The sequence below is a fragment of the Pelophylax lessonae genome (assembly GCF_965119305.1).
Source record: "Pelophylax lessonae genome assembly, chromosome: 6".
In the NCBI taxonomy this organism is placed as follows: Eukaryota; Metazoa; Chordata; class Amphibia; order Anura; family Ranidae; genus Pelophylax; species Pelophylax lessonae.
In genome coordinates, this window is record NC_138773.1 from 235615301 (window position 1) to 235628082 (window position 12782).

Here is a 12782-nt window from a genome sequence, read left to right on the forward strand (position 1 = left end):
TTTTGCCATTTAGCGCTTATATATTTTACCTGGTAATTGCACAGTCATGTAACACTGCACCCATGCTTCGAACCATTATTGGGCAGGCTGAATGCTCCAAGTTGATCGATCAACTTGGGTACAACGAGCCTGCTGGATTATCTTGCGATTTTCGCTAGCGGCTTCTATAGCCACTAGCAATTATCACAGTCTTCTCCAGGCGGAGGCGGCTTCCCCCAGCCCCTGGGAGAACAAAATTGCTGATTCCCTAGTGAACACGGTCTGTGTTAATGGGGGAATCGTGCAATTTTGTTGCAGGAAAGAAATTTGCACCATGTATGGCTGGGCCTTACTGTCTATGGCTAGCTTAACACTGAGACACACAGACTGGTGGGCAGCTTTCACTAACCTCATACAATTAGACCAGTTCTATAGGATTTGATATTTTATCAAATATTCTTTGTTATAACCTTGGTCCTTTTTATGAAAATGTAAGGCAGGCCATACACGATTCATTTTTTCTCCATTCAACCAGCGAGTTAAACGAAAAAAAAAAAAAAAAAATGAATAAAAAAAATGTAGTCATCCACAGCAAATGTGTGGATGGGGGAAATTTATTCATTGTTTTTCCGAAATTACGTGCAGTGAACTATTGTATTCTGCCAGCAGAGAGCCTTTCCTGCCAGCACAGAACAATGATAAGTGTTAGCCGAGTATAGCCAGCGGCATTGTTCGTTCAGAAAAAACTAGACAGGCTTGTTGTATACAAGCTGACCGATAGAACGACTTGTGTACAACCAGCTTGCCCATGCTTGGATCGAAATTTGGCCAGCCCCTGCTGAACCGGTCAAATTTCAAACCAGTCAAACAGGCAAAAGATAAAATACCACACCTTTGCCAAACTAACTGTAATGTGTGTGAAATGTCTTTAGTAAATGTATTTTTAATTGATAAAAAGCAAAAATATACTGCATGCATTATGCTTCTGTGATTTCAGACTACAAACAAGTTAATTTACATTGTTTGAACTTACTGGGTCTAGAACATTCATGGGAGAGGTGAACAACAGATTGTCAGTACTTCCTCTTCCTCCATACATACCCTAAACAGAAGAAAAACTTAATAAGGCTCACAATACATATTCCTGAATCACATTCCATTCTAACTAATCAGATAGAAGCTTTAACCACTTCCCACCCAATGACGTACCTGTATGTCCTTGGGTTTCAGTGGTTATACTGGGATTAAGTCTGAACCTAAAGGCATCATCCCGGTACCATTATTTACAGCCAGCGATTCTGTACAAGGCAGAAGTGAGCCGAGTGGCTTATTAACCACTCGATCACTTCTGGGGGTGGCGGAAGAGGGCCCCAACCCCCTCCCGCCGCCGCTTCTCCCGGGCTCTCCGATCCCAGGGAGCAATGCAGTCGGGAGCAATGCGGTCGGATGCGATGGATGCCTGGGACAGAGAGAGAGAGAGAGAGGAACTGACGTCATTCCCCTCTCTCTGTAACCCTGAAAACCAGGAGACACGAGTATTCGTCACTTCCAGTTCCACCCCTTTGTTTACCTGGCCACCAGCGGCCTGAGAAGCAGCCGTTCGGAACAATCTTGGTCCGATCGGCTGCATGGGAGGCCAGAGGAGAGATGTGGGGGTCTAATAGACCCCCACATCTCTCAATAAAGAGGATCTGTCACGGCCAATGCTATCACAAGGGATGTGGTTTATCCCTTGTAATAGCAATAAAGTATGTACAAAAAAAAAATTTGTATCAAACGAATAAGAAAAAAAAATGAAAGCGCCACCGTCCCGCCATGCTTACACGCAAATGCGTTTGCATATGTTACTCCCGCACGCATATGTAAATGGTGATCGCACCACACGTGAGATATTGTCACGAACATCAGAGCGAGACAAATAATTCTAGCACCAGACCTCCTGTGCCACTCTAAACTGGTAACCTGTAAAAGAGTTTAAAGTGTCGCCTATGGCATGTTTTAAGCAACGTAGTTTGCCACCACTCCATGGGTAGATGCAATTTTAAAGCGTGACATGTTCAGTATCTATTTATTTGACGTAATGTCTTCGTTCACATTATACAAAGAAAATTGGGCTAACTTTACTGTTATTTTATTTTTTTATTGGTAAATGTGTTTTTCCCAAAAAGCTGCGTTTGAAAAACCGCTGCGCAAATATCGTGTGACATAAAAAAAAATTGCAACACAACTGCTAAAATATATATATATATATATATATATATATATATATATATATATATATAAATAAATAAATGTTTGGGGGTTTTAAGTAATTTTCTAGCAAAAAAAATAAAAGTAGATTTTTACATGTAGGAGCAAAGTGTCAGAACAGGCTTGGAGGTGGTTAAAACAAAATCTTACCATAGCTGCTTGTCGTTGGAAAGGAGAAGAGATGTGGTAATTACGCAGTTGCTCCTCAAGAGTCATCAATCGCTCATCCAGCTGAAGTTCCAACTCCTGCAGTTCCATTCGTACAGAGTTCCTCAGTCCCTGCAGCTGATCAGCCTCATACCTGAAATAGGAAAGTGCACCTAAAAATCGGGGTTTTCATTCTGAAACTCCATCAAAGTCTGTTGCATGACAGTTCAATTTACTGCAAGACATTAAATTCCAGGGGCCGCCACACAACTGAACAAGGAAGTATCTTGGAATCAATATTTGTGATGTACATGCCATTTTATGATGGTTTACTATACATAACAGGCTTCTTTTATTTTAAAAAAGACCATAAAGAAAAAAATCTAGACACGCCATAGACTATTCAAATCTTGGACGATTGAGTTTCGAACCATGTATAGGTAGGGTGATTGTACCCAAGTTGATAGATCGATCAGATTGGGTAGAACCAGCATGGTATACTTTTCTACTTACAGTAGCCACTAGCAGTAACCATTGTATTCCGCTGTTCGGGAATGCTCCCTGCACCCTTCTGCTGGCAGAACACATAATACAGCCTTTCCCCCATCAACACTGAATGTATTGATAAGGAATCAAGCGATTTTCTTTCCTTCATATCAGTAGTATTTTTTTTTCTTTTTTGAACAGCTGTGACCACCAAAGCAAAGTTATATATGAATACCGGATACCTAGACATGTTAATGGACTGTATTAACTGGAAATTCCAAGGATTTGTGTTTTGAAAGTAGTTGCATTTTCCCTCATTACAGCCCACTTAGGGATGCAGGGAATTTCTGTGGCTACTGTGTGAAGAAGCCCCTGTGAGTTAAAAGAATGGAACCACCAACATGTCCCCAGTTCCCATACACAGCAATACAATTACAGACGACTGAGTGTTACTTAGTGGGCACAGCGTGTTTTCCTAAATCCCATTCCTAGTGCAGTGCCCGTGGTACCACCTTTGCAGCCAGATAGTTTGGCACAATAAAATATTTAGGTTATAGTGTCCTCAAAAACACCAATAATCTGGATCCAAGTATTGTATCTTCGTTTTAAATTACATATATATCCAATAGAAGGTAAAACGCATCAAGGGGTATAAAAACCAAAGCAGAGCATCACTCCTGGAATTGTTGATTTCCTAGAAGACTTTGAAGGGCCTTTTCTCTTGAGTGGACCAGTATTTAGCGGGGTGGATATTTACAGTCTCCCTTTTGGCACTATTAGAAAATGATCTGTCCAATAAATTGTGTTTGCATGTCAGTTTGGAAAGCCCGCTGTGCCCTCCCTTTCCCAGTACATACTAAAGAGGATCATGAAACTAAACTGACATACAAGCTAAATCCCTTCCCCAGAATAGTGGCACTGCTAAAGGTCTGTGCTATCCAGGTGATTGAAGGCTGGCACAAACAGAAATGCATACACTAACAAAGACTCTTATTAAAGCTGGTTTAAATCCAAAACCAAAAATGTAACTCATTGCAGCTTACCAATTGTTGGATGTGGTGGCTGCATTCATTTTATTTTTTCACCTGGTGATCTGGCAAGTAACACATCTCCTGTATTGGGAAGCCTGCAATTTGGATGAAGGAGCCCTTTGGGAGAGCAGGAAAGTTAATCTTGGGGAAGGAGAGTGTTAAGTTGTTCTTCAGTTTGTTAGTGTATCTAAATCTGCTAGCTTAAATTCATCCAACACTTAAAGCGGAGTTCTGCAGAGTTCCACCCCCCCCTCCAAAAATTAAAAGTCAGCAGCTACACATACTGTAGCTGCTGACTTTTAATATTAGGACACTTGCCTGTCCTGGAGTCCAGCGATGTCGGCACCGCAGTTAATATTTCCATCGGCTGTCGGGTGCTGCCGCCGCCATTGTCTGTAAGGGAACCCGGCAGTAAAACCTTTTGGCTTCATGGTCGGGTCCCTACTGAGCGTGTGCGAAGTGCGCTCCGCATTCCTTTTGGCTCGGCGGCGGGGGATGGAGGAGGGGACCAAATATCTGAGGGAAAGCGCCACAGTGCCGTATCCCATGAGGGGAAGAGTACCTGTCAAAAACAGGTACCCCCCCCCCGCCCCGAAAGGTGCCAAATGTGGCACCGGAGGGGGGAGGAAACAAATGAGCGGAAGTTCCACTTTTGGGTGGAACTCCGCTTTAATATGCAATGATAGCAACTGTTTTTTTCCTTTTGGGATAAAGGTTTTACATAAAAGCTGACCATTGTAAGCACCCATGTCAGTGGTAAATGGTTTGTCTCATTCCTGTAACTGCTAAATACACAAAAGAGCAGGTTCTTTTGAAAACAGACTTACTGGCCAGATTACCAGGTGAAGATAAAGGAAAAATGAAATCTAATGCAACCACCATATCGGAGAATTAATAAACTGCAATATATTAAATGTTTGCATTTGGGTTTAATACCACTTTAGGTAACAGCAGCTGTTGCAGTCACTTGCTGCTAACTTTGCTTTAATGGCTACAGTTAAGATTTATCAGATAAAACTACTAGCGTCTGCAAACACTAAACACAGTGCTGGTTATTTATGAAGGAACTTACAAAATGTTTCTGGGATTTAAAGCCCCTGCACCATTGTGAGAGTCAGATATTTTGAAATAGGTTACATATGTACACTAAATCATCAAGATGTAATATGTTGTGTCCCATTTGAAAATTTAGACCTTGCCCAAAGTCAAATCCTAAAAGGTACAGCTTCGATTTCTGACCACAAGAGGGAGGCATTCACAAAAGAATGTTACCTAAAGAGATAGAAGAGCTACACAAAAAACTGCACCAGAAGGCCAAACCTGAAAAAAGTTATTGCACACAAGTTATAGGGAGGCCATGACTGTCTGCTTTTTTTACACTGGATCATTAATATAGGCAACAAAGCTTTTTAGGTTTGGACAGCTGCTGAGAGAGTTTGATTTTCCCCTCTCAAGGTAGCATTTCGATGGACTTTCCACTCAATGTTGAACCATTATGGTTTAAAAGACTTTGCCTTTAAATGACTGAATACCACTTGCATAACCCTTTGAGATCCAGCTGTATTAAATACTGTATGTAAGAGAAGTTACTTATACCAGTTGTAACATTTTCTTTCCTTTTTAGGCAAAGTTTTTACAAGAAGGTGTCAAAAAGGTTGACATAATTGCAGCGTTTGTGTCATGCATAGTTTCTATTTCCAACATTTCTTAATAGGATCCCCCTAAATATCTTGAGTTCCAGGACAAAGATAAGCTCACCTTTCATCTTCGGACAAATGCTGATAAACCATAGTCTGCTGCCGTAACATATTTAATTCCAAGTCCATCATTTGTGCCCGGAAGAGATTTAAACTTCTTCTCATTATCTGAAGTTCCTGGAAAGTATTCTAAGAACAAAAAAACAGATAGAAATAGGGATCTTTAACTAGCATTAAGTGCTATACAACCACTTCCCATACATCTTCTACAAAAAACTTACTTCATAAAGGGATAACATGGATGACCGTGGGGCATTGTACATGCCAGAAGAAGCCATGTCATTTCCTCGCATTACTGGATGCTATGAAAGAAAGATATCCAACACATATTAGTAGGGAATTTGCTAATGGGGTTGCTTTTGGAAAGAGTTTAGGTAAAAAAAAATATAATAAATTGCATATTTCCAAAGACATTCCAAACATAAGTGTCAAACAAGGGCAAGCCTTTAGGTACAAAATCAGGCAGGTTAAAGTATTTACATGTTTTAACTAGGGATGCACCGAATATTCGGCGGCCGAACATTATTCGGCCGAAAATAGAGAAAAAAGCACTTTCGGTGTTTGGCCGAATAAGTCAAAAGGCCGAATAATTTTGAGCCGAACAATGTCAGCTTCCGCCCTGACCGCTCACCTTCCTCATTAGGGGGTGTGACGTCACGCCCGCGTCCCGCCCCCTGCTCCTGACTGCGGCTCCTTCACACTAGGTCCACGCCCCGCCCCCCTGTTCGCGGCTTTTGGCTCTGGCTGCAGTTCAGGTATGTGATATGGAGCTGAGCACATTTGGGGGAGAATACGGTAGCTGGCAGCTGCACAAGCATTAGTGTGCAGACTGCCATATGTTGTTGCCACTTGACATGCTCATTACATTAGAGTGCCCTATAAAGTGCCCCTTAAAAAAAAAAAAAAAAAGAAAAAAAATGTGCCCAACAGAGTGCTCCCTTGACATAAAATGTGGCTATCAGCGTGCCCCTTATTTTATGCTAAGGGACATGCTGATGAGCATATTTTATGTTAAGGGGCACTCTGATGGGCATATTTTATTTTAAGGGGCACGCTAATGGGCATATTTTATGTTAAGAGCAACGCTGATTTAAATGTTTTGTTTTGCCCATCAGAGTGCCCCCTAACATAAAATGTGCCCATCAGCGTGCCCCCTAAAAATTGGCAAAATAAATGGAAAAAATGCGAAACACCGCGTTCGGTATTCAGCCTTCGGCCAAGCATTTCATTATTATTCGGCTTCGGCCAAGAATTTCATTTCGGTGCATCCCTAGTTTTAACCCCTTCCTGCTGCCGCTTCCCAGTCCGTTGGGAGGTTTTAATTGCCGGGAGGCGAGCATTTCCATCATGTGACCGATGTGATTGGCTGTCACATAATTGGAAAGTTCCTGATCACAAGTATGCTTCGGGAGCTTTCCGATACCTGCATATCTCTGTGCTGGGAGCTCAGGGCACATGCTCCCAGCACAGAAGGATGTTTAAATAGGGCCGCATATTTGCAGCCTCCCTGCGTTAAAGCCCACCTGCTGAGAGGCCGCATACATGCGTACGACTGTCAGGAAGAGGTTAAAAACCAGTAAAGATTTACACCAGATGCGTTGGGATGCATTTTTGCACTCAATCTCAATGCATGGCAACCCAAAAATAATGCAGTTCACAACATCAGAGCTTTGCTTTGTGTTGCATTTGCCCAGCGCTGAAAAAAAAAAAAAAAAAAAAAAAAAAAAAAGCTTGCCACACTACTTTTTTTAGAGCAGCGCTACACCCTCAAATGCACACAAACGCGCCTAAATATAATGCACTGCAAGGCAAAAAAAACATACAACGCACATAAAATGCTCACCAAAACATTACAAAATACGCAACACACCGCATTATGCACGCGTTAATGGATGATGTAAATGAGCCCTAAATGAGCTTCAAAACAAGCCCTCACTGACCTCTGTAGCTGCAGAACTTTTGGAGCAATTTATCTTCAAATATCAAAACAGAAGCACTGAAATCATTAAGCCCCAAATCACACTACTGTAGTAGGATGTCAGGTGTCACACAAATGTACATTTTTCCACATGTAGGGTAGTCCATTCATTTCAAATGGTTGCCCTACCCATGACAAATGTGGCAAACAAGCTCATGAAGTTTCAATGGTTTTTCTAAGCAAGCAAAACTGTTTCCTGGTGCATTTGGGGTGGCATTAACAATGAATAGCACCACAAGTGCAATGAGTTTTGTGTGTTTTTTCAATCAGCACAATATTTTGTCATTTCAGGTGTTATAATATAATGAATCCGGGTTCAAGTTATTCTTTCAGCAACTCAATTCAGTCTGCTTCCCCTTGCAGATTTCCTGTTCTGTGTTTACATTTGAAGGCTGCCAAAAGGAAAGGGGGGCAGCGTGAGATCAGCTGCTGGATAAATTAATTGAATGACTTCAGCAATGAGTATTTATTGCTTGACAGTGTTCGTAGCTACAGAGGTAACTGATGGGTTATTTAAAGGATAAGTCCATCCTAAAACTAAAATCCTTGCATCTTTAGATCTCCACGTTCTAACGCTATCTAGCCCTGTAAAGAAGAAATCTGTATACTTAACTTTATTTAAGCCGATCCGACCTCCAGTGGCGGAAGCTCTGCAGAGGACACGACAATGGCTGTGAACTGAATGGGATGTGACGTCTCCCATAGACTTACTATGGGGCTTACGTTGTCGGCTGTGTCTTTTGCACCCTCCTCCACAGCGAAGCTGCGGCTACCAGCTCAGCGTGGGGTCGGGACGGATAGGCTTCAAAAAAGGTAAGTACCGGTATATGGATTTCTTCTTTACAGGGCTAGATAGGTTAGGGTTAGATCGTGGAGGTCTATAGATGCCATGATTTTAGTGTTAGGGTGGACTTATTATCCTTTAAAGTCCATTTACTTCTTGGTAATAATATGTAAAAATCAAACAATGCATAGCCTGACCACACTTACTTTTTACACTTAAGAACAATGTCAAATCTGTGTCATGACAAAACGCCTGTTAGCAAATAAAAACAGAATAGCTTCCTTAACTTACCTTTAACTGAGCAAAATCCCTGCAGCATTAGAAGAGAAGTTTGAGTTTTAAAAAAAAAAAAAAAAAAAATCATACTTGCCTGATCCCAGTTGCAGCTGTCTAAGACCAAGACCTGAGCGATCAAAAACCGCTGATCACTCAAGCACTCGGTACTCAGCCTGCAGAGAGCCGATGACTGTCAGCTCACCAGCTCTCTGCTCTGCCCCTCCAGCGCTCACTGGAGCACTGGGCTGTGGAGGGGGTGGGAACGGCTCGCTGAGAGGCTGAGCCAGCTGCTGCTTTTTTTCCAGCTTGGACCACCTGAGTGACGTCAGCCAACCGTGTGCTTTAGCTTGCTGTCAGTTTAAAACAGTTTACAGAAGTGTAGAATGAACTGCATTCCTGTGATCCCCAGGAGAAGCATAGCCAAAATTTCTTTGGCTATACTTCTCCTTTAATCTAAATAAGGACAACTATGCCCATCACACGGGTGGAGGAGTGCAATCTGCTTCCATTTTTTTTTATATGATAAAAACATAATGGGTTTTATTTATTAAAACTGTAAGGAGAATTTTTTGCGCCAGTTTTTAAACCTTGCATTTACTAAAACTGGAGTGTGCAAAATCTGGTACAGCTCTGCATAAAAAATAATCCGCTTCTATTTCATTTTTGGTCATTGCTTAATTGAACAAGCTGAAGTTAGAAGCCGATTGGTTACCATGCACCAGATTTTGAACACTTTAGTTTAAGTAAACCAACCTCAGTGTGTCAAAATAATCACCTGACTTTTGACCTGGTAATGTACTTTCATAAAGACATGTGCATATTGATAGCTTGTAATGTTAGAAAGAGAAACATGTATATTTAGATGGACTGAAGAGGCAATGATGGGAAGTACTAACTATAGCATGCTTGTGTGCTTCTACCATGTGTGTGGTCTCAGAGACCATAAAATTGGCAGCGGAGTGTGTAATCTGTATGGCTGTTGGAAGGAAGGGATACTACAAATGAGAGAGCTAAATATTCTCATAACAACTGATTAGATTTAAAAAAAAAAAAAAAATCTAAACATTTTCATCAATTGTGGGTTCCGTCATAGTGAAAAAAAAATGCACTTTAATTAAGCCTTGCATGATCTGTAATCTCTTAATGGTACTATACCTAAACTTTTAAAAACTGGAAGAACCGGTTTGAAATAAAGAGAAAATATTATGTTTAGTTGCTGTGCTAATTACCACACATCATGCAGTGTGGCTCACTTGTCCTAGACGTTTATCACTTCCTCTTTACAACGTTTGCCATGTGCTTTATATTTGATTTGATCAAATATCTTAAAATAACCATGCTTTAATTTTTTTTATTTATTATTTTTTTATTATTTGGCTTTACAGATGATTCAATTTAACTTGATGGAACTCAATGCAGATGACTACTGTAAGTGCAAATAAAAGAGGAGACACTTGTCTGATTTTCTCGGCAAGCTATCTAAAGATGTGATACCCTCCTATTTAGGTGAAAGCTGAACCTAATGTAGAGAAACTGGATATAAAATACCCAATAAAACTACAGTTAACCTGTTGCAAAAAAAAAAAAGGAATAAAAACACTCAACTGTTCCATTACATGTACTTGTCCTGAATGCAATTTAAATCTAGAAGGGAAAGGAAGTCCTAAAAGTCGCACATCACAGCAAAACCCCGAGGTGTATGACAGCCTTAGGGCTCTTTCACACGGGCGGTCCGATCAGATCCGCCTGTCAGTTTTTTAGGCGGATCTGATCGGATCCTCCATGCAGATCTATGGGGCAGCGGGTGTCAGCGGAGACACCTCCGCTGACACCCGCTGCCATCCGCATCCGATCCTGTGCGTGAAATCTGGACGGATGGAAACCCTATTTTTCCATCCGTTCAGTAATCGGAGCGGAGCGGATCTGACGAGAGCGGACAAGCGGTCCGCTCTCATCCGATCCCCCATAGAGGGCAGCGGGTGCTGAGACACCTCCCTCTCCGCTCTGCAAGAGGAGACGGAGCTGTCATCCGCCCGGCTCAGCAGGGATCGCGGATCGATCCCTGCTGAGCAACACGGATCCGCCTACGGAGCGGACCGTGTGAAAGAGCCCTTAGTCTGGGCTCCAACCAGGCCACTCCCCCCCAACACATTTTACTCCACCCCCAGAGTTTAATCATTATCAGTGGTGGAGCTTTGAACGGCACCAGTCATTTTTGTTGTAGGTCACAACTGGGATCTGCGGCACACCGCTCAAAGCAGATATTTTTTTAAGGTAATGTTGCAGTTATCATTGGCATGATAATATGACTTTTGTCATTCGAATACTGTTTATTGTGATAAAGGGAGTTACAGTTAAGAAGTTCTGTTTAACCACTTCCATACCAGGCCTATTCTGGCACTCCTCTTCTACATGTAAAAATCTTTTTTTTTTTTTGCTAGCAAAATTACTCAGAGCCCCCAAACATTATATATGTTTTTTTTTAGCAGAGACCCTAGGGAATAAAATGGTGGTCGTTGCAAATTTTTATGTCACACGGTATTTGCACAGCAATTTTTTCAAACGCATTTTTTTGGGGTTATACAACTGTTTTATGAATTAAAAAAAAAAAAACATTAAAGTTGTCAATTTTTTTGTATAATGTGAAAGATGATGTTACACCAAGTAAATAGAGACCCAACATGTCACACTTTAAAATTGCGCACACTCGTGGAATGGCGTCAAACTTTGGTACTTAAAAATCTCCATTGGCGATGCTTTAAACATTTTTTACAGGTCACAAGTTTAGAGTGTGCGCGATACCTCACGTGTGGTTTAAACGCCATACATATGTGGGCGCGACGTACATATATGCGTTCACCTCTGCATGGAATTTTTTTATTTTTTACACTTTTCCTTTACATTTTCTTTTTTCTGATCATTTCTGATCATTTGTATACTTCTTACAAAGAATGTAAACATCCCTTGTAATAGGAATAGGGCACGACAGGTCCTGTCTTTATGGAACGATGTGGGATATACAAGATCCCACATCTCTCCTCTAGGCTGGAAAGACAGAGATGGAAAAAAAAAATCCGATCTCAGTTTTAACAGCCGAGCCACGGCAGTATTTACAACTGCCAGCCTGGATGTGATGTCATAACGTCGCGCCCGGGCCTCCGAGAGTCAGAGACTGCCAGGGACCATCATCTGGTCCACGGTATTCTCTATGGTGAACTTCCGCCAGTAGCGGATTCCTTCTCCGGCTCGCCCGACATTCCCTCCCCTCTGCCTGTAAGAACGATTAAGCGGCTTAACTGCCACTATAATTGTTCTTACGGTGCAGGGAATCACCGGTTGCAAAATAGGATATCTTAATGATGCCTGCAGCTGCAGACATCATTCAGATATCTCCACTCAAAGACCAGGATGTCATGTCAGGAAGTGGTTGAAGATTGGTTAAGTATTGTTAGGATATAGTTCTGAACCCTACAGGTATAGAATCTGTGCTTTGCCCAAGCCAGCCCCCTTTCCACCAGGCAGGCAGAGCACATACACTTTTCCCCCAATCCCTGTTGCTCTGAATCAGGAGAAGCCACCTAGTTTAATTTAGTAGTCACTCACCGTGGAGCTTGGACTGGGCTATGAACTATAGCAGCCAGGAATTTGTTTACATTTTTTACTCCTGGCTATGTAGTAGAAGTGATAAGCCTCCTGATCACTTATACTTGTGTGTAAAAATGCTAACAAGTGTCTTTGGCTCCGTGGTGGTTGCCAAAATGGACAGCGACAGGAAATCCGCAAACATCTTTTTGACGATTAACCTTGTAAAGTATATGGTTAGAAGCGCTCAGCTGTGAGCACTTCTGGATTTACAGCTATGTAAGCCCACTGTTTTAGCTGGGGAAAACACTAATACCCAGAAATCTCCATGTACAGTACATACAATTGCCAACGCATACATCGGGTGCACAAACTATGAAAACAAAGATTATACCGCATATTAGGCAAAGTCGTGCACACCGAAGTAAAAGCAATAGTTTTAGGACCTTCATTCACTGTTACTTTGAACTGATGAGCTATAATGGCTTTAAGACCATTAGAACACATACAAT

The 12782-nt window shown here is 41.7% G+C and overlaps 1 protein-coding gene across 2 annotated transcripts in view; it reads right to left on the reverse strand.

Annotated features, from left to right (window-relative positions):
• The window catches only part of ITPRID2 (ITPR interacting domain containing 2), a 198400-nt gene that overhangs the window by 21926 nt on the left and 163692 nt on the right, over positions 1-12782 (reverse strand). For both annotated transcript variants that reach the window (XM_082260381.1, XM_082260382.1), the window contains 4 exons: positions 5872-5952; positions 5652-5779; positions 2380-2530; positions 1013-1081 (listed from right to left, as the gene is read on the reverse strand). In XM_082260381.1, coding sequence (XP_082116507.1) covers positions 1013-1081; positions 2380-2530; positions 5652-5779; positions 5872-5952 — 429 coding nt within the window. The remainder of the gene's footprint in view (positions 1-1012; positions 1082-2379; positions 2531-5651; positions 5780-5871; positions 5953-12782) is intronic.